The sequence below is a fragment of the Podarcis pityusensis genome (assembly GCF_964106645.2).
Source record: "Podarcis pityusensis genome assembly, chromosome: 2".
Taxonomy (NCBI): domain Eukaryota; kingdom Metazoa; phylum Chordata; class Lepidosauria; order Squamata; family Lacertidae; genus Podarcis; species Podarcis pityusensis.
In genome coordinates this window covers 89820814-89830724 of record NC_138029.1, presented here as the reverse complement: position 1 = coordinate 89830724, position 9911 = coordinate 89820814, and the positions used below count along the sequence as shown (strand labels likewise).

The window sequence follows — 9911 nt, the reverse complement described above, 5'->3', positions numbered from 1 at the left end:
CAAAAATTATGTTTATAGTTGTGAAAACAGTTTTTGCTCTGGAATGAAAAGGGGGGAGGGAAGTGACATGATGCTAGAAAAAGCAAACATCCATTTAAAGAAAGCCCCTAGTGTACACAGCAATTGTTATTTATTTTAAGGATATACACCACATTTCTCCACTTCCAAAATGAAAGCACTCAGATGCTTATGCAACACCAAATTAAAAAAATTCTATAAAATACAAAAAGTAGCACTTAAAAACACTGCCATTCTTTATATGCAATATACATTTTGGGGGGGAAATGCATGTCATTTCAGAACGCTATATGACCCACTCTAATAACAGCAAATATATAAATCCCTCTCCACTAACACCAAATGTAACCTAAATCTTTACATGTGTAGCATTTATGAGCTAAAGCAATAATTCAGCAAGAGAAATATGTCTATTCAGATTCCAGTTCACCCAGGGGTTTAGCTCAATCTTCATGTTGCACTGTGATTTTTGGGTGAAGTGCAGTATACAAACTGAGTAAATAATAAATAATTATAATTATAAAGCCAGGCCCTAAACAAATCCTACTGCTTGTTGCTAACCACCTCATCTGGAGAGAAGAATTGTAGATACTTGCAGCTGTAGAAATGAATAATGAATATGGTGTTGTTAGGATAAGCAACTGTACCACTGATTTCAGGGTCAGCCCTAACATTACGTGGGATGAGGCAGCTACCTCAGGCTGTGTATGCTGGAGGGCAGGAAGCAACAGTGAGGTGCTGGAGGATGGAGCAGTGGCCTGCCTTGAGCCCCTAAGCTAGCCGCCCATCCTCAAGTGCAGTGATGGATGCTGTCCCTTCAGTACGTGAAATCCAACTGCCAGGTTGGGTGGTTTTTATACATGAAGCAGAGCATTCGCAAAAAGCAGCAAAACAATTTGACAGATATGAATATAAGAGATGAAGTATATGCCCTACATAAATTGGGCTGATGGCAAAATCAACTTCTAAAAAAATGCCAGGGTGTGTGGCCAGTATATTGTAGGGACCACAAGGGGAAAAGAGGCGCAACATGCCTGTGTGGTGGGTGCTTTCTTCTCAGGTCCAGAAATTTAGACAACTGCAGTACAGTACTTTGTTTCTACACAACCAGTATTGCCTCACCACTACCTGGCCCTTAAGATTCCTCACAATGGAGGCTACAAGCATTAAGAACAGGCCTTGCTCCCACAACACTGGAGTCCCACTGGATCAGACAAAGGTCCACCATTCTGCTTTACCTAGTGGCCAACCAGGTGCCTCGAGAAACCACAACAATGCACCTAAGCACAATACTTAGGAGAGGAAGTTATAGCCACTTATATGGGTGGAAATGCAACCAATATACTCAAGAACATCACTGAACCAGCTGAACTGCTTCCCGGCAGGACAGGACGAAAGAACAGGTTGTGCCACTTCCAACAAACTTGCCAACTGTAACCTGCTCACTTTATTCTACAGAACTTAGTGGGAACCACTGAGAATCAAATGTATTCCTGTCTGCCAAGTTTTAATTATTATTCTTTATTTACTGCATTTATATCCCACTTTTACCTCCAAGAAGCTCAAAGTGGTATAATTCATTCCCCCCCAATCTCTATCAATCCCCATAAGAACCCTTGTGACTGAGAGGTGGTGACTGGCATCACTTTATGATCATGCTAGAAAGCAAATGTCAGCAAATCAGTGTGGTCTTATGAATAAATAAGAGTGTTGAGCTTTGACAAGGGAGACTTGGGTTAAAATCCCACAGGACCACAAAATTCACTGGTCTTGAGCAAGTCACTAATAATCAGACTAATCTGCTTTGGAGATGTTTGTTGTATTTCAGTTACCTTCTTCCAATTTAATCTCTTACTACCCATCTTTAATTTGCAACGATTATGCATTGTATTTTAACTACGTATCACTCATTCCACAGCAAATGAAAGGAACTTTAAATGCTCTCTATTTTCACTGTTTAAGCCCCAACAAAGCAGCTCTGTTCTGGGAACAAGAGCACAGAGAACAAATACAGTATGTCATTCTCTTATTTTCATTCCTATGTATTTCTTATTTGAAACTACTCCTCTACCCCCCCCCCATTTTTTGCATCTCCTGATACAACTGGTAGCTGACTTTAAAGCTGCACAATGCCACAAGCCACTGAACTTTTATAACCTCTGAGCAAACAAACTGTGATTCAGCCATACTGACAAAAAATAATCAAATAAACCAAAACTTTCTGCAAACTCAAACAACAAGGAAAGAGTAACCATAGGACAAAGGAAATAAATTCTTACTGGAGTCATGGGGGTGAGAGGATTTCTTAAGTTCATTCTAATGGCTGTGTTAAGGAATATTACCAGATCTAACATAAGCTGATTAGGAAACCAACTTTTACTATATTAAGAGCAGTGAGGACCAAACATTCCAATTTCATAATCAAAGTACCTCATTCCATATTTGCCTGTTAATACTGCCAATAAATGCACGATCTAGATAGACAGAAGAGAGGCAAACTCTGTTTTAACTAAAATATAAATGCTACTCAATGACAAACCTATGTTTTACCCTTCTGAAATTCTAACATGTTCATGCAGATTGAATTTCAGTTTGTTGCTAAAGCAAAGACTGACCTCAAAGCCCTAAGGGGGGGAAATCACTTTGCATAACTACAAACAGCTCTAATGAGGATGAAAAGGGACAAGAACCTTTTGTATTATGATTTATTTCATAGAAAAGGGCAGCTTTATGATGCCCAATTATTCTTCCATCATAAAAGCAAGCAAAAAAATGTGCACAAACACACCATTTATTACTGGCACTATTTATATGACACAAATGGTACAAAAACCACCACCATAAAACCATTTCAAGTCCATCTCATTACAGTTCCAAAACAGACCAAGCAGGCATGCACAACAGAAAAGGTATGGCTAAAGTCATTCATCCAAGCCTCCCACTTTCGAATCCTTCTACATGATGAATATGGTTTATGCCTGCTATATATTTCTGACATATTTCATGCTCTCGATCAGCCTGGATAACCAGGACTTTAGTGTAAGTCTACGACAGAATGAAAAGGAAAAAAAAAAAAAGCAGACAGCAGCTATTTCAGAAATGAATGGAGCATCTTTTGAAGGAATGCTTCATTGCATGTATTCAATGCCTATCTGCATGTTGAGCTTTCTCTCACTAGAACTTTAGCAAAAGCACCACTAAAGAAGGGAGGGTAACAAAACATACTGTATCAGAAGAGGATGTCGAGGTTTCCATGCTGGCTCTGAAACAAGCAAAAGAACGTGCAGTAAAGCCGAAGGCTTCTCCCTAGCTTGAACATGCTGTCCTAGAGAGTAAGGTTAAGCAGAATGTTGCTCTAGCCTTGTTAGACTGAATTCTGTCCTGCCAATGCAGTATGAATAGAATATGAAGCAGGGGCACCCTAGGCATGTTGGCAGAGCTCTGAGTGGATGTTCCAGAAAGAGAGGGCGACTCCTAACAAGCAAACTGCTCTGTGTGTCACATGAACAATCTTCAGCTGTGTCACGAAGCCCACTAAAAATATTCCCAGCCTCTGACAGAGAAAAACAAAGCTGGAGTTCCTTTTTTTTTTTTTTTTTTTTGTAACAGAACTGCAAGCAAGGATGATTTCTTCCTTACAGATATAGGAAGAACACCACCACGTTTGTTTTTTACCCAGAGGGAAGGCAAAAAAGCTACACTACAGACTACATTTTAGCTTTAATAGTGATGACTTGGAAACAGCTCCCCCCATCCCATATGAACATACCTGCTTCCATCAACACCCACACTTGGTTTCTGTGTCTCCGTCTTCTAAAGGATGTTAAATGGTAATTTGGGGCAGTGGCATCAAAACTATGCAACTCTCTCCATAGGGAAACTTACTTTACTTGTCCTCTGATGGCCTCATGATAGCAGGCTACCTTATCTTCTTTTTAAGAGAGTCTTTGAACTTGCCTGAGTGATCTTTCATGATAATTTGACTGCTGGATTTATTATTAACCCTCCATGTTGCTGCTACTAACTGCCCCTCAATACACACTGACTGTGTTAGCACATCATGTTAAATGCTGGGTCATAGCCCCTTTTGGCCCATAGGCACACCTGCAAACTGGATAAACTGTCATGGGCACCCCCGCCACGCTGCAACTAATTGCATACTGAAACCCAGTCTATTGGCTAAAACAGACTGCTTCTTTCAAGCCTAATTTCATGGGTGGGAGGGGTGTGGTGGGGAAGTGGCTCTGTGGGCACAATGGAAGGCCTCTCTGGACACACATGCTGGTACCATGCTGGTAACCCCTGCAGTAAACCATAGTTAACATTTGACTATGGTTTAGTGTGAAGGAGTAGTACATTGGGGCATGCTGCTCAAAGGTGTCTGCTTTGGCCTTCCCTGGGCCCCAAGGAACAAACCAGAAAGTTTGGCTTCCATGCAAACAAACCATGAGTGGTAGCCAAAGTTTTTTTAGAGAAAACTACCTGGAGTTTAGATGACACAACATGCCAAGGTTTGCTGCTCCTGAGATGGCAATGGATTTTGTGATGTATCTACCAGCAAGCAGCACATTCACATTAACTATAATAACTCACAGGACCTCGGTTTATGAGAGCTTTTTGCCTCTGCAGCTAGTGACAATGAATCAAGCTTGCTAAATTCGACCACTTCAAGATCAGAGCAGCTTCCATCTCCTTCTAGAACAATATTTTTAACCAGTTTCTATTCTTGTTAGACCAGAAAACCATGGTGAGAATTGATGAACCTGCTTCTCCACCCCATACCCAAATAAGAGTAAGGCTTACTGCCAAGTCTTCAGGGCCAAATTTAAAGGCACAAGTGTTTAGTTTACTTTTATCCCACTTTAAAAAATAATAATAATTAACACAGTTTACAAAATTAAATATGCTGCAACAGAACAGGCACAAGAAAATAAATACCAACAATCCAGAATATAAAATTAGCGCCAACCAAATTCTTGGTACTGTTCTCTATATTCGTAGTGTTCTCTCTTGAAGATTTCTAATTTAAAATTTGTCATGTGTTTTAGCACACATACCTATGTTTTCAACTCAACTGGTCATTCAATTTCATCATGATTTCACAGAATGACAAAGGACTCCTTTGGAGCCCATAAATCAGGACCACCTTATCAATGTTCCAAAAAAGAGCCGCCAACAGGTTTACCACACCTATCAGTCAATCACCTATTCCCACCACCCTTCTGAGTAATACCCCTCCCCACCCTCTCACTATATATAAGGGTCTGGTAACTTCTGTTTCAATGGATCTGAAGAAGTGTGCATGCACACGAAAGCTCATACCAATAACAAACTTAGTTGGTCTCTAAGGTGCTACTGGAAGGAATTTTTTTATTTTCTTTCGACTACGGCAGACCAACATGGCTACCTACCTGTAACTAAAAAACATGACTTTTTAAAAAGACCACTGAATTTAGAAGAGATGTTTTGAATTCAAGTATAGTAACACATATCATGCAAGCACTCATTCAGTTCTGCTGCTAAATTATGAACTCTAAATACTGAAACAATATTAGAAACATCCACACTTGAACAAATCAGGAAAAAACCTTAAAAACAGCCTCCTCAAGTTAAAGAAGGCTTCCTTAAGTTGTCTGAAGCAGAACTAATTCTACATCAGCAGATGGAGCTCTAGTCTAAGGGTGGGATTCAATGCTGCACTAAGGAGCTCATTCAGGCATTGCAAGCATTTCTGCTAGCCAGATGGAACAATCTCCCCCCTCCTCACACTGTGTGCTGTTCTGAGATTTCTCCCAACCCTCCCAAACAGATTTCAGGAGGGGCAGGAGGACTCCTGTTAGAGGACTCACTGTGCTGGCTTCTCCTAGTGCAACAACTTAGTTGCATTCAACCCCCACTATTCACTGCCTCCACCTATGTAATTGTTCCTTTGCGTAATTGTTAAATCTCAGTGTAATTTATTGTCCCTTTTGTTAATGTAATGTGCACATATATGGCTCAATACCCAGTAACAATACTAATGGGAAGAAAAGGCGCACATCATTTCAGAATTTGCATAAGAGGCCTTACTGAAAGGCTCTAAGGCTCCCAAAAGAAATAAGATTATTATTAATCATGCAAGAAGCCTTTAAAATAGGTGTGGCTTAATAAAAATAAAAATAATCTTTTCAACAAGCAAAAAGCAAGGTGTACAAGTTCTATACTATCAAGCTTATTCTTGTTCTGTAGCTAAAAAATACTTTGTCTATTACAGATCAAATACAACCCAGGAACACATGATCCAACCAAAGTAAAACTTGCAGTTCCTTGATCACAGAGTTAAAGAACATACAAGTCTTCCATTAAAATCAATCAAATCTAAAAATGTTCAGCGAACTATAATACATCCAATGCACCTATGACAATGTAAACATAGAAACAAAGAACATAGACTTGTAGAAAAGACTGAGGATCATCTAGTCCAACCCCCTGCAATGCAGGAATATGCAGTCATCCCATACAGCAGGCATGTCCAAAGTCTGTTTTGGGAGCCTAATCTGGCCTGCCAGTCAATTTAATCTGGCCCCTGTGGCAGTATATGTCCTGGGATAAAATCCAAAAAAAAAAAAAAGCTCAACAGCTTTGGTCGCCCCCCCCCCCCCAAGTGTTCACTTTATCAAATCTGGCCCTCTCTGGAAAAAGTTTGGGCACCCCTTGCATACAGGGATCGAACCAGCAACCTTGGGCATTATCAGCATCACACTCTAACCAACTGAGCTATTTAAGCTCTTCATCACAGACTGAGTTTGAGGGGGAAAACCCTTAAAATTAGTTCAAATGACTAGCTAAATACCGGCCACACATTTTAAAAACAATTTATTGGAATTAATCCTGCAATAGGTTAGATACATATTACACACTGGTTTTATTTATGACAACTAGTTTGCCAGAACACACAATTTAAATTTGGCATGAACAGGTAGACAAATTCTAGCCATCTGTATTAACCAAATCATTACTGGAGCCTTTGTTTTTGCAGCAGTGTGGCAAAATACAAAATACACTTTAACATAATACAGTGGTGCCTCGCAAGACGAAATTAATCCGTTCCGCGAGTCTCTTCGTCTTGCGGTTTTTTCGTCTTGCGAAGCACGGCTATTAGCGGCTTAGCGGCTATTAGCGGCTTAGCGGCTATTAACGGCTTAGCGGCTTTAAGAAAAAGGAAACAAACTCGCAAGAACTCGCAAGACGTTTCGTCTTGCAAAGCAAGCCCATAGGGAAATTCGTCTTGCGGAACGACTCAAAAAACGGAAAATTCTTTCGTCTAGCGAGTTTTTCGTCTTGCGAGGTATTCGTCTTGCGGGGCACCACTGTATAGCCTTCTACTTCTGGCTTTGCCTCCATGTTAAGGAAGTAGATATGAAATAATAAAGAAAAGTGTATTTCAACCAATAAGCTACCCTACACTGGATGCCTTCCAGGACTGATCGACACGAGTTCCCACCAAGCATGAACCCAGACACCTATTCCCTTCAAAATTAATCACTGCACCCCGCTTCACAATAATTTTATTTTGAGTCTTTTAAAGTTGATTGCTTATGAAGATCCTATCACAACTTTAACTGATACTCTGTATTTGACTATCACATCATTTTCACTACCAAAAGGTACTGAGGAAGCAGGAACCCTTTCTCAAAAAGCCTTGTCTCCAAACTACGGTATCAGATACAAGCCTCCTCAAGTTACTATACTATTAGTTAAAAAATTCCATCTGGTTAATTAGGGCTGTTAGACTGGAGGGATGGAACAGCTTGCAGCAGAGCTGCACAGAGCTACAGTAAAAGTTTTTGCACCAGATCACATACTAAATAATTTGTGGTGAATTTTGAGCCATTTGTAAAGTCATCATTACAGCTCTTCGATAAAAAAACATATATTCTATAGGGAACCTCCTTTTGGCTGTTCTAGAGAGAGAGTTGGGAACAATGTACGTTAACAGATGCTTACTTATGGACAATAGTTTTTTTTTTCCTGCTGGCACATACACTATTTTCTTGCTTTCACCAACAGTGAATAGCAGTTAGAGGGGAGGGACTAAACATCCCCATTCACCTGTGCTGTCCACAGCCTCTCATATAAATTAAGCAGGCATTTATATAACAGAACTAGTAAGAAATCTTGCATTGACAGTCAGTGATGGCTGGAGTTACAGATAGGTAGCCGTGTTGGTCTGCCATAGTCAAAATAAAAAAAATCCTTCCAGTAGCACCTTTAAGACCAACTAAGTTAGTTCTTGGTATGAGCTTTCGTGTGCAGATCTGCCAATCTCCCATTCCTACCACCCTTCTGAGTAATACCCCTCCCCACCTTCTCACTATATAGAAGGATCTGGCAACTTCTGTTTCAGTGTATCTGAAGAAGTGTGCTTGCACACGAAAGCTCATACCAAGAACTAACTTAGTTGGTCTTAAAGGTGCTACTGGAAGGATTTTTTTTATTAGTGATGGCTGGAGTAGAACTTACATGATTATTCAAATATCAATTAAGAAACATAAGCGGAAACTTATGAAATATATATCAATAAAGATGAATGGTTCACGTAAGGCAGAATTTGGAAAACAAGATGTCATTTGAAACACATTTGCCAAGATATTCATTTGCAGCTAGAGCTTTCTGGCTAAATGTTAAGCTAACTTTATTCCCAAGCGCAGCACAGCCCCCAAGGGAAAGATGAATTGAAACAAACAGCAGAGTATGAAACAGTAAGAGAGAGGTGGAAATAATACACATTAGAAAGGCCAAATTTGACACATTTAAAAAAATGTGTATCTGAAGAAGTGTGCATGCACACGAAAGCTTATACCAAGAACTAACTTAGTTGGTCTTTAAGGTGCTACAGGAAGGAATTTTTTTATTACATTTAAAAAAAGTTATTAGAATCTGTAGTTTCTAGTGACAGCTTTATTAAAATATATACTTATGCAGCTACAGCAGACCCCCTTCCACATTCCATTTATGAGGCATATGACTAATGTTGCCAACTTTTCAGGCAAAGCTCCTGTATCTTTAACAATTGCCTCACATACAAAAATACTGGAAGAGAAATTGTCCCACAGAGAAAAGTGATGCAATCCTTAGTGGGCGAGGCTTGGGACTGCAGTCTGCAGCTGAGCTTTCCTGATACATTCTGCATATTGGATCTCTGTTAAAAAGGCATAGGAGCCATTCCAAAAGTGTAATTTGGGCTAGCATATTGGAGACTCTGCTTGAGTGCCTGAGCTCTGGAATGAGCTCACTTTGCAATTTAGCATTTATTAACTGGACTTTTATTTTCATGGACAACAGAGGCAACAAATGCAAATGAACTGGCTACCCAGTTCTTCAACTGCCCAAATTTTGCTGAGACAATCACAAATTTAAAACTCCTTTCTCAGGGAAACGCCCCCCCCCATCTCCAATAGTCCTCATTTGCCTATGATAGCTACTGCTGACGCCCAGAGTAGAAACACAAAGAGGTTTCCTACTAGAGTTGTATTCTTGATATTATTTATTTACATCAGTTTACTATATAGGATTACAGGTGGAGCTGTAAACTTAGTGACAGGGCACATGCTTTGCATACAGAAAGTTTTGGGTTTAATCCAGAGCAGGTAGGGCTCACATCCTACGCTCTCCCCTTCCAGTGTGGCTGCAGATGAGTTTGGAAGCGTTTACTTCCACTTCAGATGAACCACACAGCTTGCTGCGTCACCTGAACCCGAACTGCAGTTAAGACTAACTGGTAAGTGGAAAACTAATCAACCATAATTTACAAAGCTGATTTCTTTCCACTAATCAGTTTAAAACTAACAACAATTTAGAGTTTGGACAACATACTACATTGTGGTTAATCTAAACTTCCAATCTCTGTTTTG

General features: G+C 39.9%; 1 protein-coding gene across 5 annotated transcripts in view; it reads right to left on the bottom strand.

Annotated features, from left to right (window-relative positions):
- Positions 1–9911, bottom strand: part of TMCC1 (transmembrane and coiled-coil domain family 1) — a 106614-nt gene that overhangs the window by 34064 nt on the left and 62639 nt on the right. The window contains exon 1 of one of the 5 annotated variants that reach the window (XM_080995530.1): positions 3244–3426. The exons of the other annotated variants lie outside the window; for them this stretch is intronic. Within the exon in view, the coding sequence (XP_080851656.1) occupies positions 3244–3273 (30 nt within the window). The 5' untranslated portion in view covers positions 3274–3426. Of the gene's footprint in view, positions 1–3243; positions 3427–9911 lie in introns of those variants that run through there. 5 annotated transcript variants of the gene reach the window in all.